This window comes from Mercenaria mercenaria, chromosome 6, assembly GCF_021730395.1.
Source record: "Mercenaria mercenaria strain notata chromosome 6, MADL_Memer_1, whole genome shotgun sequence".
In the NCBI taxonomy this organism is placed as follows: Eukaryota; Metazoa; Mollusca; class Bivalvia; order Venerida; family Veneridae; genus Mercenaria; species Mercenaria mercenaria.
In genome coordinates, this window is record NC_069366.1 from 52,559,474 (window position 1) to 52,578,478 (window position 19,005).

General features: G+C 33.5%; 2 protein-coding genes across 5 annotated transcripts in view; one reads left to right on the plus strand and one right to left on the minus strand.

Moving 5' to 3' along the window:
• Positions 1–16,998, minus strand: part of LOC123548877 (asparagine--tRNA ligase, cytoplasmic-like) — a 36,062-nt gene extending 19,064 nt beyond the window's left edge. Inside the window, exon 1 of the mRNA XM_045336497.2 lies at positions 16,964–16,998. The gene's annotated coding sequence lies outside the window, so the exon portion shown is untranslated. The remainder of the gene's footprint in view (positions 1–16,963) is intronic.
• The window catches only part of LOC123548882 (isoaspartyl peptidase/L-asparaginase-like), a 48,099-nt gene that overhangs the window by 23,383 nt on the left and 5,711 nt on the right, over positions 1–19,005 (plus strand). For 3 of the 4 annotated variants that reach the window (XM_045336505.2, XM_053545905.1, XM_045336507.2), the window contains 4 exons: positions 8,970–9,103; positions 9,401–9,638; positions 10,021–10,163; positions 11,594–11,748. In XM_045336505.2, coding sequence (XP_045192440.2) covers positions 9,008–9,103; positions 9,401–9,638; positions 10,021–10,163; positions 11,594–11,748 — 632 coding nt within the window. In that variant the 5' untranslated portion in view covers positions 8,970–9,007. Of the gene's footprint in view, positions 1–7,390; positions 7,534–8,969; positions 9,104–9,400; positions 9,639–10,020; positions 10,164–11,593; positions 11,749–19,005 lie in introns of those variants that run through there. The other variant, XM_045336506.2, reaches the window with a different exon arrangement.

Here is a 19,005-nt window from a genome sequence, read left to right on the forward strand (position 1 = left end):
AATGTTTTGATCTGACGGGTCCTCCAGCTATAGATATTCTAGTCTTTCGTGACTTGATATCAATCAGTTGCAATGTTGATTTTATCTTGACAACTCTATGTAACTTTATCCATACATTTACTGTTTCGGTTAGATGTGTCTATAAAAATAGGATAAAGCAAATAAAAGGTTGTGTTTTTTGGCTGCGCATCAATTTTCTACAAAAAAAAGTATAATAAAAATGTCATTATAAAGTTACTGAAAATCTGAGACTGTGTCCTTCGAAGCAATTATATATAGTTAGAGCTTTGGCAGGGTATATACGTAAAAGCTTTGAACAGAACAATAAAGATGCATTTTAAGATATTATTGTATAGTTACAGTTGTTATTTTGAATAACATTTCATGGAACCAGCCATAAATTCCTAAAATTAATACAGCCGATTCAATTTGGGAGTGCATACAGTGTTCCATTTTTTATCCGTGAAATGCGACTGTATTCTTCGAAGCAGTTAAATATAGAAAGAGTTTTGACACTAGCATTCATTAAATGTAAACGCAAATAATGATATCCGTGAAGACATTGAACAGAACAATAACGATGCATTCTAAGATATGATGGTATAGTTACAGTTGCTATTTTAAATAACATGGAACCAGCCATAAATTCTTAAAATTTGAAAGAAAAAAAACATTTCATGGAACCAGCCATAAATTCTTAAAATTTGGAAAAAAAAAATAAAAGATAAAAAAATCACTTAATTTGACATGGCATTAATGTTCCTTTTTTGATCCATCAAAGCATTAGATCAACTACATTTGTATATACTTTTCAATGTTGATTTATATTGAAAAGAAATTTACGTAAACAGCAAAAATTACTATTCTGAATTCACAACATTTTTTCATTCTTGAAATTAGTTGACTACTTAGAATACACAAGGAAGTTTATCAATATTTTCTAGTTTTATAAACGCTTCACAGGTAAAAAAAAACTTGAATTAATTGAGTACTTGGAATACCCAGCAGGGGTGTTCTTGTTTAGTAAAAAATCAGGGACATTTTTCCCAATGTCAGGTACAAAAACAAATACGGTCAAATGTGTTGCCTTAGTCAAGACTGATTATTTCGACTTGCCAAATAAACATATCTAAGAGTGCTAACTAAACTAACTTTAAAGGGTAAACATAGGCGTAATTAAATCTCTGTTGCGAAACTAACAATTTTGAGAATATTATTTTACATTTTTCACTAATTAAAAAGTTCTTTTATAGATAAATAGTATCTTAAACGCATGGAATTACTTTATTTTTTCTTCTTATTATATTTACTTTTTATGAAAGAATGTTCTAAATTTCAAACAAGAGGGCCATGATGGCCCCAGACCGCTCACCTGAGTTTCACTGCACAAACACGTTTTATTAGGGCTATGACTTCAAACATCTTACCATGATTCAATTACTTCAGCAGAGTGTCGCCCAAAAAGCGATTGGTTGGAATTCAGACAAGATTTTGTTTTCAAAGTGTACCCTCTGTATAGATAAGCCAAGCAAACTGCGGCCATGGTTTTAGTAACCGGGACATTTTTTTGTAAAATAGAAGTTCACCCAATAAACATTTATGCAAACTAAGTAATTACCTGAAATCTGGAGAGCAATTTTGACCAAAAGTATAAAACATATTGAAATGTTCCTAAGTGCAGTCGAGTGGAACCATTTGAAAAATGAGATAAAGACTAACAGACTGAACATGTTTTATGTAAATCACACAGAATATCATCCAGGTTTTTCAATCATATGGCCTAGTGACCTATTTTGTTACCCAAGTGACCAGGGCACCGACTCGACACGACTTTAGGTTTCTGCTTGGTTGCATTTTTTGCTTCCAAAGGATCATTTTACAGATTTTATTAACTATCACAACAGCAATTTTTAAGTGCCATGTGGCGGCTGTAAAAAGTCTCCCCTTACTTGGATTCAGTGTTGTTATATTTTCTGTTTCTTTGGGGTCATGGAGTCCATTCAATTGATGTGTAATAGAGTGCCGCTTAAGTCGGTGCTAGGGGCTTGAGAGGTGTTACATATTTCATTAGCTCTCATGAACAGACTCAGTCAAACCGAGTATGCTATTATTTTGCTTGGTTGCATTCTTTGCTTCCAAAGTATCTTTTTACAGATTTTATTTGTCAATTTGTCGTGTTTTCGAGTTGGTGGGTATGAATATGTCGTGTTGGCGCCCTTCATTTGTCATGCTGCCCGCCGACACGAAAACATGACAAACATTCTGACTAAAAAGTATGATGTTCAAGTAGACCATATTACCTCTAGAGTGTTAAAAATGATTCTCTTTAGTTAACCTGATGACCTAGTTTAAGATCTCAGATAATCGAATTATAAATTTCGCCAAGGGAAATTGTGGCCTCTACAGTGCTAATAAGGTTTTTATGATTTTATATAGGGACCTAGTTTTTGACCTCACTTAATCCAACTTAAAACTTGACCTGGATTTCATGGAGACAGAAATTCTAACAAGGATTAAAGTAGATTTATGATGATCAAGTTGAAAATTTGACCTTGACAGTGTTTTCTTTGTCCGCAGCATAACTCCAGAAGTACTAGATACATTGAAATTAAATTTAAAATATAGATTCCTTGGATAATCTTGTTTACGTAATGTCTTTTCAAATTCAATAGGCTGTTACGTATAAATATATGCTAAGATGTTTAGATTTAGCGGGTGCCCTAACTACAGATATTCTATTCGTGTCTTGATATCTGTCAGTTGCAATGTTGATTTTATTTTGACAACTCTATGTAATTTTATCCATACATAAACTAGTTCGGCTATAGACGTGGCTATAGAAAAGAAAGGGAACTCTAAGTAAAGCAAAAACTGTTGTTTATTTGCTGCACAGCAATGTTCTTCAAATGAGTATAATTAAAATGTAATAATAAATCTACTGAAAATCTGGGACTGTGTCCTTCAAAGCAATTATATATAATAGATGCATTTTAAAAATCAGATCGCGTAGTTACAGTTGCTATTTTGAATAACATTTCATAGAACCAGCCATAAATTCCTAAAATGGGTACAGTCTATTTGGGAGGGTTTTCAATGTTCCATTTTAGATCCGGGAAATGGGAATGTGTTCTTCGAAGCAGTTAAATATAACGGCCATTCATTAAATGTAAATTATGATATCCGTGAAGACATTGAACAGAACAATAACGATGCATTTTGATGCTATTTTGAATAACATTTCATGAAACAAGCAAAAAAAAAACTAAGCGCACTTAATTTGACAGGGCATACAATTTCCACTTTTGATCCAACAAAGCATTAGATCAACTATATAATTTTAAAGGTTGGTTTACCTTGAAATGAAATTTACTTGAATAGCAAAAATTAGTATTCTTAATTCGCAGATTTTTTTCATTCTTGAAATTAACTGACTACGTGGAAAACAAAACAGGGATGTTTAAACAGTGAAAGATTCAATATTTTCTAGTTCTAAGAACATTTCACAGGCTAAAAGTCCAAAATTCATTGAGTACTTGGAAAACCCCGCAGGGAAGGTCTTGTTAACAATAATTGCTTAGTGAAAATTCAGGGACAGTTTTTAATTTCTGTTACAAAGAAAAATACGATCAAATGTATTGCCGTTGTCAAGACTACATATACTTATTTCCACTGGCCAAATAAACCCATCTGACAGCTTGTTTTATGATATGCTAACTTAACTAACTAAACTAACTTTAAAGGGGCATATCTCCAGAAAAACTTCATATTATTAAATCTGTTAAAACAAATATTCTAACACGATCCGATTCATTTTCCTATTAAAAAAAGAAGGCAGAAAACAGTGAATTATTATACAACAAATCACTGTTCTGACGTCACAATTATTACGTAATGGCGTCTAACGGCATAGCGGCGCGCTGGAAAAGAAACCGATTGAAAATGGGCAAATTTTTAATGAATTTCGTCAAGGATGTACTTTAAAATTCTTGGTAACGTGTTAGAATCGAAATAATATATCTCATTTAGTCATTTGCTCTTGAATAAATCATTGTTTGTCGTTCAGATGCGTATTATTATATCACTCGGGCTGCGCCCTCGTGATATAATTCCTTCGCATCTGAACTCAAAACAATGATTTATTCAACGACAAATCACTGGATGAGATATATTATTTCTTAAGCAATTGATATTTAACATAATAAATAATACTATTTGAGATGATTTTTAGTTCATTATTATCTAAATATTTCTTAAAAACATGAGTTCTCTATGTTATAGGTAGAAGTATAACTTTTTAGATCGTTATCTTAGTTCTTTAAATTTTGCCATGGCAAAATTCTGCCATGACAGGGCCATGGCAAAGAACTGCCATGGCAAAAATCTGCCATGGCAACGTATTGCAAATATTCTTGAACTTCATGACAAATTGCATCTTGACAAATAAAAAAACCTAATTCTGTCGGTTTAACACGGAAGGAGAAGACAACAAAACAACAACACGACAGAAATAATTATATATAAATACACGATACAATGACAACTGAATGTAGCCAGCTCGACAGATATTTTTTGCCCATTCTATTTTTAAGGGTGGGTATAAAAGTGCCGTTCTGGTGTCCGTGTTTTGTCTAGCTGTCATATTTACGTGTCATCGCTCCGCTGACACGACATAGCGACACTTGTTTTATTTGTCGTCGCTGTTGTGCTTCCGTGTTGGCGGATCGAACACACGACAATACGGCAGCTCAAATGATTTTGCAAGAAAAATGCGACAAAAACGATCGCCATTTTCAGATTTTTATTTTTGAAAACTCGTGTCGGTGGTCTGTCGATAAATGTAAGTTTGAAGGGCATAATTTATAAGTGGTTTTCACTTTTAGGCAGAGGATTAAAGACACTGATTCTGGTATGCAATGTATGTGGCCTGATGAAACGGTCTGCGTATTGGCGGTAAGGGCCAATATACAAGACTGGACCATTGATAGACTAGCTTCTGTTTGTCATAATAAGCTACTGTATAGCTACTGTGCAGTACATAGATTGCATGTGATATTTGTCACCTTTGTTGAAAAAATAAACAGAGTGGGCCATGATAAAAAGCGCCTTCCCGCGGTGTGGCCTGAATGCATTTTTGATATATAAAATCCTTCTGTCCATATCTCTTTTTTTTATTTATTAAAAATGCAACTGAACGGGTCTTTAATTTCTAATAAAATCCAGCAATGGGCCATTTTTCTGGTTTTATTTTGTTTACTTAGATAAAAAGATCATAATAATTGAATACAAGAAACGCGGCAATGCCACGAAACCAGGTTTTCAACACTTTTCATAAACAAGAGTGCCAGAATGTCACAATATACGCCCGTCACAGCAAATTTCTTTACTCTAGCACCTGTATTTGCAGATGTAATTTTAATTTTGTGGTTGTTTAGTAATCATTGTAATTCTTTTGTTTTTCTAAGTCCACAAAAAAACTCCTTACCAGGTAGAGATACCTTAAAGTACACCTAAAATTAGAAAGTAACAACTATGTTGTACCACAGAAAAGTGGTTTTGGTTTTTCCCTACGGTCAATTATAAAAAAGTTACAATATAAGTTATTTATAGTTACAACGAAGGGAAGTTAATCTTAAAAAAAAAAAAAAAAAAAATTGTAAGTCCACACAGAAATCCTTACCAGGTAGAGATTGGTCAAAATACACCTCAAAATTGGATGTAACATGCATGTTGTACTACAGAACAGTGGTCTCGATTTTCCCCTACGTCTAGTAATGAAAAAGTTACAATATAAGCTATTTATAGTAACAACAAAGGGAAGTAATTCTGAAGAAGGGAACTGCGCAAGACACTTCGTCTGATGATGGTGTATAATTGTGCCAAGTTACATCAAAATCCCTCTATGCATGAAGAAGATATGCTCCGGACAAAGTTTTCATTCTTGTATCCTTTGACCTCTAAGTGTGACCTTGACCTTAGACCTAGGGACCTAGTTCTTGCGCATGACACTCCGTCTCATGATGGTGAACAATTGTGCCAACTTCCATCAAAATCCCTCCATGCATGTAGAAGATATGCTAACCCTAACCCTAACCTAACCCTAACCCTATTTTTAGTAACAATGACCTTGACCTTGATCCCAGAAACCCCAAAATCAATCCCAAGCTACAACTTTATATAAGTTTTCTATACACCAAGTTTCATCATGATAGCTCATTCCTAAGTTAAGTTATTGACCGGAAACCCTTTTTCTATTTTAAGTAACAGTGACCTTGACCTTAACCCCAGAAACTCCCAAATCAATCCCAGCCTTTGTCTTGATTTAAGATACATACATACCAAATTTTATTCAAATATCTTTACCGAAACAAAAGTTATTGACCGGAAACCCTTTTTCTATTTTAAGTAACAGTGACCTTGACCTTGATCCCAGAAACCCCAAAATCAATCCCAGTCTTTGTCTTGATATAAGCTACATACATACCAAGTTTTATTGAAATATCTTTACCGAAACAAAAGTTATTGACCGGAAACCCTTTTTCTATTTTAAGTAACAGTGACCTTGACCTTGACCCCAGAAACCCCAAAATCAATCCCAGCCTTTATCTTGATATAAGCTACATACATACGAAGTTTTATTCAAATATCTTTACCGAAACAAAAGTTATTGGCCGGAAACACCAGTTTGACGCCGCCGCCGCCACCGCCGCCGCCGCCCGCCCGCCCGACCGCCCGACCGACATCTACTCCAATCTAATAACTCAGGTTTTCGTTGAAAACCTGGTTAAAAATAATACTTGTCATTTCTCTTATTCAGTTTTAATTATTTTATTTTTTATAGAATAAAGGTGAGAGTTTTCTAAAAGGGTGAGCATTGCTTTGCTGTAAGAGTTATAATTTAATGTGGTCAGGACATTACTCAACCTGATTGAGCAATTACAATTAGTATATTATCAACTAAAATAATTTTGTGTATATTCTGAAAAAAGCTGCATTTCAATCAATAAAATGCAAAACACAGGAAATTACCAATTATCTGATGTCTGGCATTTGAGGGGTGGGGGCGGGGTCACTTATATAGGAGATTTCCTTTGCCTTTAACTTTTAAGAAATGAAAACCGTGCATATACGTAAACCGGCAATACCCAGAAAAGGATAGTGTTGTATCATGATTGCCCGAGAGAGAGAGAGAGAGAGAGAGAGAGAGTTTATGGTAGGTATATTTTCAATGAAGAAAAAGTCAGAAAATAAAGAAAAAACATCAACGGAATGGCTTTCAAACACACAGGTTTCAGCTCAACAGGCATTCCTTTTTAATAAATCTACATATTTACGCCCATTAAATGTATTAATTCACATCAACCGCAACGTTCTATACATATATATCAACTATTCGTAGACCATTGTAGCCACTGAGAATAATGTATGCAAGTATTCCAAAAATACACTAGCCTAACACTTTATCGCCATTCGTACCATTGAGATAATTTTGCAGTTTACAGTTATATCTGTAACAGCGAGGGTAGCCAGTATTGGGTAAGTACACGTTGTAAGCTTGAATTTTATTTATTTATTGCTGCAATTAAATATTGAACGGTAAACATAAGTAATTTTAAATAGAAAACAATACATTTCATAGTAGTTTAAAACAATTGATTGAATTAATGTTACACCATCGTTTGAACTTTGCAAGTTGACAAGTTGTTGATATTTATTAATTATGTAATCATTGTTTGTTAAATATTGGAAATAAATTTTAGATATTCTATAACTACTTTTATTCATAAAATATTTACTTAAGTAAAAAAATTTTAAAAAATACAGCGACACACAAAATAAGGGAAAAAAGCAAAAACAAAAATCACACATAATTGATCAGTTTACTATTCTCTGCTTCTATTTTCACAATATTTGATTGTTCAAGCTATTGCTATCAAATATTTATGTAAGAATCTACTTTACCTAATTGAATATATCTAACACACGCTTACATTTGGTTTAAACTTACATTTAAAAAGTTACAATATTCAAATTAAATTTTGAGTATTCCTTGATAATATACTTGAAAGTAGAAGAACTGATACGAAATCGTTTATTATAAAATTAGAAAGGGTATTGTATATTACCTATAAATTGATTTTCTATGTTCATTTGGTTAATTTAGAAAATTTACTTTTAATGAATGTTTGTTTCATAGATAAAGAAAGAGGTAAATATATACATCGACTATAAAATGATATTACCTGTTATTTTAATTTTGTGAAAGTTCTATAATTTATATGCAGTCCTATCTCTTAGTTTTGCTTTTCTTTCATAGTGCGTTCTAATTTTAAATCGTTGAATCAAAGTTATAATATTATGATACAACCTTAATGCATTTGGACGGATTATACCAAACCGGAAGTGACTACTCAGTGTTACATGTGAAGTAGTCCAAAATGTAGTTCCATGCTATGGATGAAATCTGGTATAATGAGTAACATGAGGAGGTGACAGTTAAATTTTTGGCTTATGTTTATTGCTTATAGTATTGAGAATAGATCTAGACCATTTTCATTGTAAATTTCTTGGAATAAGTTTTATTCTTTGCGAAAAATGTCTACCTACGCGTAATTGCTAAACGGCTGTTTTCATAGGGGCATTTTTAGAGGGTGATGTTTGTCAGGACAGATTTTTTTTCTTATATACAACATAACATGTCAATATTTTTCTATTTTTGATAAGAAGACATGTTATACTAAATGACCATATATGGTTTTCATATCATTGAAAGGCTGTAAAGTGCTGAAAATGAGGTCTGAATGTTTTGTTATTAATATGAAATAAATAAGGGATTGAATTGGTAGAATGTAACCATTTCTGTTGTCAAATGTATCTTTATTATTATTGTGTATGTTATTTTTGTTAGGCTGTTGGCGTTTTCCGATATATTAAAATGATATTACATTAAATTATAAGAACTTGTTTTCAAGGAACGGATTTTCTTTTGACGTCAGAAGGTAAAATTGAAATGGAAACAGTTATTATGGACGGAAGAACGCTAAATACAGGCGCTGAAGCAGCCGTGAAAAATCCTATTGTTCTGGCCAGAATGGCAATGGAGCATGTAAGTACTTAAAGTGTTAATAATACATAAACCTACTTGTATATTAACTGTACCAGCCTTATCGTGCATAACCATACTCGTATATAAACTTTTTCGTACAACAAATGGGTCGTTGTTTAATAAATGAATAGAACGTACGAGAATCATTAAAATGAATTTGTAGTTCTAACGATAGTTTGTAAACTGAACAGGAAGACAAAATGATTCGCTGAAATTGAACAGTAAAGTATATTATTGATACACATTCATATCTGTGCAAGCAACTGCAAAAGAAATGATAGATAAAAAATATTTCAGATATCTTGTTCAGTACGTTCACTTGTTTCGAGAGAGAAAACACCGACCAATGTAGAACCTGCTATTATTGTTCATGGCGGGGCAGTGGCGTTCCCAGGTGACAAGAAGGAAAAAGCCTTAGAAGGAACAAAGGAAGCTGCTTTTAAAGGTTACCGCATGCTGATTGATGGCAGATCAGCACTAGACGCCGTACAAGCCGCTATCTGTGTACTAGAGAATAATCCTACATTTGACGCCGGTTTGTCTATATACCTTATTTAGCATTGAAATAAAGTAATGCGTATTTATGAAAATGTACAGTTTTCTGAAAAATAAAGTGGCAAATATATACATTGACTATAAAATGATATTACCTACTATTTTAATCTTGTGAAAGTTCTATACATTATATGCAGTCCTATCTCTAGGTATAACATAACTTTAGTTTTGCTTTTCTTTCATAGTGAATTCTAATTTTAAGTCGTTCAAATTAAAATCATAATATCATGATACAACTTAATGCAATTTTGTTGTCAAATGTATCTTTATTGTTGTTGCGTATGTTATTTTTGTTAGGCATTTTCCGATATATTAAAATGATATTACATTAAATTATCAATTTGTCAGAACTTGTATTAAAGGAACGGGTTCTCCTTTGACGTCAGAAGGTAATATTGAGATGGATGCAGTAATTATGGACGGAAGAACGCTCAATACAGGCGCTGTAGCGGCCGTGAAAAACGTGAAAAATCCTATTGTTCTGGCCAGAATGGTAATGGATCATGTAAGTACTAAAGTGTTATTATTACATAAATCTGCTTGTATATTACAAACCTTTTCGTCCATAACCATACTTTTATATTAACTCTTTCATATGAAATCCAGTTGAATATTACATGTTTTAAGGTAAAATAATGGGTACGTATGCCAAATTATATGCATATTAATTTTAAAGGAGGGAGAAAAGGAATAACGTTAAAATTAACACAGCGTGTAATAAGAAGAATCAGTGTAAATTAAAAGGGAATAGTTTTAGTATCATATATACTGATGCAATAAAAATACTCGTATATCTACGAATTATATGTAACTTTGGCAGTTTTGGCGTACCTCTTGGCATATTGCTTTTTGGGGTATTAACTGTCCATAAAGTTCTGTTTTGTATAGCTTACTAAAACGAGGGTAGGTTCACAGTTTCCTTTTAATAGTATTTGCTATGTTAATACAGTGTAGAACACTTAAGAGGCCATAACGTACATCGTAGAACCAAAGTTAATGGTTTAGAATAAAAATCACATCCACACTCATTCCCTCTGACTGCAGCTGGTTACTAAGAAAACAGCCAAGCAGCGGTTACCACATAATTCCCAGGTTACATAATTTATTCCAATAAAACCTTAAAACTTAAATTAAAGTACAGAGCACAAAACTTTGCAACTACCCTGCATGATTTCAACAAGCCTTCTGGGCAAAATAACTGAAAACGCCACCTACGGCGGAAATTATTCCGAGTCAGGTAACTCTAATGGAATAAAACATAAATATTTGGTCGAAGGGAAGGAACTCTGTCTCAACATGGTCAGACACCATTAAAACATAAAATATATGAATAAGTAAGGTTAAAGATACAAAATTTACAACCGGTTGCATATACATTAAATGGTTAACTCATAAATGAATAAAAAGAGAAAAAAATAACACAAAATGCTTATCTTAATTAATAAGAGTCAAACTTGTATACTGAATTAACAACAACTATGGCATTTGTTTTTTTTTTGGGGGGGGGGGGGGGGGGGGGGGGGGGGGGGGGCATTATTGTGGATGTGCAATCGGTTAAGCTGTCGTTCTTCCAAACTGAAATAACAAACTATATAAAAAAATCACAAACAAAATCAATGCTACCATCCAGATGAAAGTATGAGTGTTACATCGCTGCTAGTCTGCGGGTCACATTAGCAGAGAATAGGATACAACAATAATTTCTAATTTTGTACTTTTTCTATCTTGATCTAGCTTGGCTTTTCTATCTTACAAAAAGAGGACTAGTAACATATTTTAAACTAAGGTGAATTATGGAATTCCAGACTCGCCGTTTTTCGCGTTATCAAATCCTTTATTATTAGAATTTGAACTTCATTAAACAATTTTTATTATATATTTCTAGAAAACTTTTGATAAAATAAATTGTATCACACTAACGAATTCACTTTTCAGACGGATCACTGTCTATTGGTAGGACAAGGGGCTAATCAGTTCGCTGACGAGGAAGGTGTTCCAAGAATACCAAAGGAAAACCTTATCACTGAGGAAAATAGAAAGAAATTCAAAGATTCCTTCGGTAAAGCACTGACGACTGATTTTAGTACAAGGTATGGTATGCATCAGGACGGTATTGGGTAACATATCCACTTAATAATTCGAAATAAATTGTACACCACGACCATTTTCTCTGCGCGCTGATACCACAACGAGACAAGTCATATAATTTAAATGAATTATTTCTAAAAATTGATACAAAACAGAGATGTCTGTCAATCGCTTAATGAAGTTAAAATTGCAATCAAAAATGTTTGTTTCTGATGGCCTTAAATAAAACGAACGTTCACATTCACACACTTGGTAGTAAATTTATTACAAGGGTTATTTGCGCATCTCTTTAATGTATAAAATATTGAAGTATCAACGGCGTTTGATTGTAGTTTCAAGATAGCGTAGAATCGCCGACCCTCCGCAAGTCGGATGGTTTTTTCGCATAACAAAAGTTAAAAATGAAATTATTGAGACAGACAGACAGGCTGAATGAAGGGCACTGGTACTGCAAAATGTTCCGACTGCATAAAAAAGAGGCTATATCAGACCAGAGCTACATGTAAAATTCAATTTTTTTCCAGGAAGCATTCCCTTGAACACCGCCCCGCCCCCAGTTTATTCCTCAATATCCATTTCCCTTTAAGGCTCATTCATCTTTAAGGTACCAGTGTACATATGTAAATAGCAGATTCTTAACCATTACTTATAGAAGTATATGACTGTGCTATGTTAGAAACTATAATTTGAGTCAAACTGCTTCTTATTTCAAACATCTTATCAAAGAGTTGCATTTAGTTATTTCATGTGTACTTATTGAAGCAAATTACCAAGTACATAACGTATTTCTTTATCATGCTAATTAGCTTTTTAATATCAAAAAAATATTTTGAAAAAAAAAAAAGAATCTTTGGGAAAAAAATTCTGACTGGGTGGGGTATCATGTCACGTGTCTACGGTGTGGCATTCCAGTGAGGCAGCACTATAAAGTTGGGCATTGAGCTCACTGCTACAAGTAGACACCGTTGTTTATATGACTGGAAAAGACGTTAAACCCGAACACACTCACTCACTTCCCGCACCCCACCCCCCTACACCCCACCCCTCCCTCAAAAATTCAAATGGAATTCGAATGGAAGAAGCACTTATCCTGTTTTTGCGCTGAGGTGACGGTATGCTCTCAGTGTAAGAGTCACTAATTGCAATATCGGTTCATTGTCTACAAACTCGTTCATAGATTAAGCATCTAAATCTTAAAGGTTTTCGACTCAAGACTGGTACACTCTCAACCTACGACCGGGCATTCAAATTATACTCACCTGAAACATGACATAATTCATTTCAAGACTAAAAAAGTATTTCTTACATATTAGTGTGCCAAAATGGCACAACATATTTCTGTTCATGTTGCAGATTTTCATACTGATCACCGGCTTGATCAGTTATATTTTCATATGAAATTATATTCAATTATATTAAGAACATCCGAAAATAATGGGAAAGTAGTTTTCATTTTTCCAGTGAGGACTGTCTTATATGCATGGTATGTGAAAGACAGATAACACGTCAAAAACAAATATGCAAACTAAAGGGAAGCAAATTGAAAACTGACCGTAAGTTATCCTAATGTGAAATATGTCTTTGGCATGGGGCTTGTGGGATCCGGGGGCATGATACCCCGTAAAATTTCGAAATCATGCGCGCCATTTCGCGCAATTTGGAGGCATGATTCTTAGTGTATTTGTGTGATGATGTACCATTCTGTTTTATTGTATTTCTCTCTAAAAATGCTTATTTATATATCTATTATATTAAATAATAAAATCTGTAAAAAGATAAATATTTTATTGAAAATATCTGCTTGTGTCTTTCTTAACACAATTGACTGAGGTGTTCTCTGAATCTCAGTGCGATTAATGGTTCTCACTTGTAAACATATCAGCACCATCTTCAGTTATTACTTAATAACATCCCTCAAATTGAGTATTCTTGCGATATCTTATAACTCTTTACCTAGTTTCTGTTTTTAACCAAAGTGGATGAAATATAAAAGACAATATATGACACAATACATTTTTCGCTCACTTGTCACGTAGTGATAAGTTGAGCTTTTGTGATCGCCCTTCGTCCGTCGTCCGTCGTCACACAATTTCTTGTGAACACGATAGAGACCACATTTTGCAATTGGTTTTGATCAAACTTGCACACAACTTGTCTTGGCATAATATCTCGGTTCGTTAAGAAAACTGGCCTGATCCCATCATGGGTTCTACAGTTATGGCCCCTTAATGGGCCAAAATTTGCTGTTTTTGGTTTGTGAACATGATAGAGACCACATTTTGCAATCAACTTAAATCAAACTTGCACAAAACTTGTCTTGGCATAATATCTCAGTTCTGTAAGAAAACTGGCCAGTCTTCATCATGGGTTCTACAGTTATGGCCCCTTATAGGGCTAAAATTTGCTATTTTTGGCCTGTGAACCCGATAGAGAACTTATTTTGCAATCAACTTTAATCAAACTTGTACACAACTTGTCTTGGCATAATATCTCGGTTCCTTAAGAAAACTGGCCTGATCCTATCATGGGTTCTACAGTAATGGCCCCTTAATGGGCCAAAATTTGCTGTTTTTGGTTTGTGAACACGATAGAGACCACATTTTGCAATCAACTTAAATCAAACTTGCACAAAACTTGTCTTGGCATAATATCTCAGTTCTGTAAGAAAACTGGCCAGTCTTCATCATGGGTTCTACAGTTATGGTCCCTTATAGGGCTAAAATTTGTTATTTTGGCCTGTGAACCCGATAGAGACCTTTTTTTGCAATCAACTTTAATCAAACTTGTACACAGCTTGTATTGGTATAATATTACGGTTCCCGTCAAAAACTGGTTAGTTCCCATCATGGGTTCTAGAGTTATGGCCCCTTATAGGGCCAAAATTTGCTATTTTTTGCTTTTGAACACGATAGAGACCACATTGTGCAATCAACATTGATCAAACTTGCACACAACTTGTACTGGCATGATATCTCAGTTTCTTTCGAAAACTGGCCAGATCCCATCATTGGTTCCAGAGTTATGGCCCCTTAAAGGGCCAAAATTTGCTTTTTTCGCTTTTGCAGCCAAATAGAGACTTCATTTATAGTTTGATTTGACACAAACTTGCAAAATATCTTCAACAACAATAACTCTTGGATTCCATGATGAATCTTTCAGATCCAATCATAGGTTTCAGATTTACGGACCCTGATTGACCCCTGAAAGAGCCGAAATTTGTTAATTTTTACATTGTGAACACGTTTGAAATGACATTTTCGATTTGAATTTAACCACACATACACACAACTTAAGTCACAATAAGATTTTGGTTCCTTTCGAAAACCGGCTAGATTCCATCATGGGTTCTAGAGTTACTGCCCCTGAAAGGGACATAATTTTCTATTTTGGTCCTTTCGGCCATATAGAGGTTTCATTTATGCTTTGATTTGATACAAACTTGCACAGAATGATAATCTTGATGATCTCTAGGCCTGGATCGAAAGTGGGTCATGTCGGGTCAAAAACTAGGTCATCAGGTCAAATCATTGGAAAAGCTTGTTAACAACCTAGAGGCCGCATTTATGAACCTATCTTCATGACACTTGGTCAGACTGTTTATCTTGATGATTTCTAGGACAATTTCGAAACTGGGACATATGGGGTAAAGAACTAGGTCATCCGGTCAAATCAAATGAAAAGAGTGTTAACACTTTTGAGGCCACATTTATGATCCTATCTTCATGAAACTTGGTCAGAATGTTTATCTTGATGATTCCTAGGCCAAGTTTGAAACTGGGTTATATGGGGTCAAAAACTAGGTCACTCGGTCAAATCAAAGGAAAAGCTTGTTAACACTCTTGTTCATTTGATGTGCATGAAACTTATCCAGAACGTTTGTCGGCATGAAATATCAGATAAATTTTTATCTGGGTCATGTGGGTTCAAAAACTAGGTCACCAGGTCAAATCAAAGAATAAGTTTGTTTAGATCCTAGGGGGAACATTTTTTATTCTATCTTCATAAAACTTGGTCAGAATGTTTGTTATCATGAAGTCTTGGAAGATTTTAAATCCGGATCATGTGGGGTCAAAAACTAGGTCACTAGGCCAAATCAAACGAAAAGCTTGTATAAACTCTAGAGGCCAGTATTTTTTTTTGCTCAAAACTTTTCAGAATGTTTGTTTTCATGAAATTTTGGCGTTCGATTCTGGGTCATGTGGGGTAAAAAAACTAGGTCACTAGGTCAAATCAAAGAAAATACCTGTTTACACTCAAGAGGTCACATTTTATGGTCCAATCTTAATGAAAATTGGTTAGAATATTTGTCTCCATGAAATCACTAGGTAAAACATGTTTACTCTGTTATGGTGTGTTATTCAGGTAAGCGACCTAGGACCATCTTGACCCTCTTTTTATTTATTTATTTATTATTCTCTTCTTTGACTATGGGAAACTGTCAGTACATTTCAATCAAGGCAAGCAGAAAAACTAAAACAATAAAATATCTTGTAAAATACACAAGAAAGACAATAACAAAATACTGTCTTTAAAGAATATAACTCAGTCAGAAATAATAGATCTAGTGACATTTTGTGATTTTAAACTAGTTTCTTTTTTTTTTTTAAAAAGCACATGCTTCTTATTTACTTTTTGATCAGTATCAATCAAGATGTTAAATTTGCATGAATTTGATTATTCCTTCAAAAATCTTTATCTCAAAATACTTTTTATAATTTCTCAAAAACCTATATAATGTAACATTGTACATTGTATAAAAGTTTTTACGAGTGTAGTAAATTCGTATTTCATATTGAACATTTAGACTGAAAAAAAGACTTTAAAACAACTTTTAATTTTATGGTTTATGGGTTGTCCGTATATTTACAGAATGCCTGTAAAAACTATGAAATCCTAGACCTGATGAATTTGCACGTGCTATCTGACTCACGTGACGAATTGAAAGTGTACATTAATTATTTCCCAAAATGTATTTTCAGAAACGTAAATTACTTCCTCATTAAATGTAAACAAATAAAATGTAGATTTATTTACCTTTTAAAGAACGAAGTTAAACTCTTGTTTGTTTGTGCAATTTTAGCACCCTCCTTTCGGTGTTGAATTTTCTTCCGGTTTTCGGAAGACATGTTTTAAGAATGACAGTCGTTACAGCGTACATAACTTTTTCTTGGCCAAACATTTCTGTACAATAAGAAAAAAGTAATTAAAGTTAATTACCATTTAATTACCGTTTAAATTAAATCCAATTAATCCTCAGATGATTGCTGACGTGACAGAAACAATCCTTAATTAAAATTCTTCCCGACTTTATTTTACAATCGGTCGCTTTTTTTCTGCGAATCAATTTTGATGAAAAAAAAACACATAACACACCGCTCGTCGAATATACATAATTGACTCGTTAACTTCGCACCTGTTTACTGTAGTACAATACACACATACACACGCGACCTTGATTATATGACACAACTGTTTGTTTATTTAATTCAATTCAATATTTTATTTGGCATAAACAAATGAATGTTCATCGCTAATACAACAACAACAACAACAACAACAATAAATTCAGTGGCGTATAATTCAACGTCAATTTATCAGGCGTGACTTACCCGCTATCCTCGGCGTTTACCGCAGTATTGTTATGAGCTAAAAGTGCAGACACGCCTCGATGCATAAAGTTTTTTTATACAACAGAATGTTTACAAAAGAGAAAAGCATGAAATTAAATGTAATGTTTTAACACAATTGTATGAGCAAAATATGTAGTTATTGCAACGATAGACGTGTGCAATTTTCTATATTCTAGGGAAGTATTATCCTCGTAGAATGTTTGCTTGGTTGTGATATTTAGCTGATTTATTAATCAGACTACTCTGTGAACAATTTAAAAGTGATCTTAATTTGACCACACTTGGCCGGTGGTAGTAATATTTTGGTAAATAATCAAGTCTAAGCTGTCTATAATAAGGACATACTAAGAGAAAGTGATATTCATTTTCGATACAGTTCACATTACATTTTGTACATTAAGTGCATATTCTTTGTTTTTTTTCTATATTTCTGTATCTTCCTTCTTCAATAAGTAAATTATGTGCAGAAAATCTAAGTCTAGATAAAGCAATTCTATAATTATCATTTTTAACACAACTCAAATACTTTTCAGTTTCACACTATTTTTTAAATATACAATAAGTTTGGTGTTTAGACAAATCTCTACTTTCTGAAAACCATTGCTGTAGATATTGATCACATATACTTCAAATTACACTTTGAATTTGCATATTCGAAACTGCTGCATTATTCCACAGATAAAGAAAATCCTAAATTGTCTAGCAGTTGTTTGATACTTTCGGCCCATTTATTAACAAAACTTCCGTGATCATCACGTTGATCAAATAACTTATAAACTAACGAATCTGGGGTTTGAATAGTTCTGAACCAATATTTAACCAGCCTTAATTTACGAATTATATGTAGTGGAACTCGTCCAAATTCTCCGTAAATTGTGGCGAACTTTCAAGATATGTTTTAGAAACTTTAGGTGTATTCTTTCTGTATCGGCCGCTCTATGAAAACCCCATATTTCACATCCATAATTATAAAATCGATGTAATCATAGAATCAAATAACTTAAGTTTTTTCCTTTGCCTCCAAGGATACTGTTTCAAACAGTGAATTTAATGGGGGAAAAGTGTGTTCATAGCCAGCTGAGATAGTGACTTTTGCGCCTGGTAAAAACTGCCATTAGCTGTTACAAAGTAACGCCTAAACAAGTAAACTTCGTAACTATATTAAGCTAGTGGTTATCATAATATAAATTAATATTTTCCGGCCTACTGCCCTTCTTACAAACCATCACAACAGTTTTATCAGTATTTACACTAATACCCCAATTACTAAAATACAAATGCAAATTATTCGGCAGTTTTTGTAACCCTTCTTTTGTATAAGACATCGATACTGTATCGTCAGCTAAAAGAAGTAAAAACAGATGTAATTCATCCGTACTATTTAAACGAGTCAATAGATTGGTCATATTAAGTTTATAAATAAAGAATACAAACAACAAAGGTGGCAGTGGTTCGCATTGTTTAACACCTTTTAAACTGTCTAAACTTTCGCTCAGTTTTCCATTGGCCGGCACATATGTTTTAAAATTTTCGAAAACAATCAATACCTCCTCTTTTACCACTTTTCAGCATTGCCAGTGATTTTAAAGCTTCGTCATATGTAAACATATTATCAAATTGCTCAACATC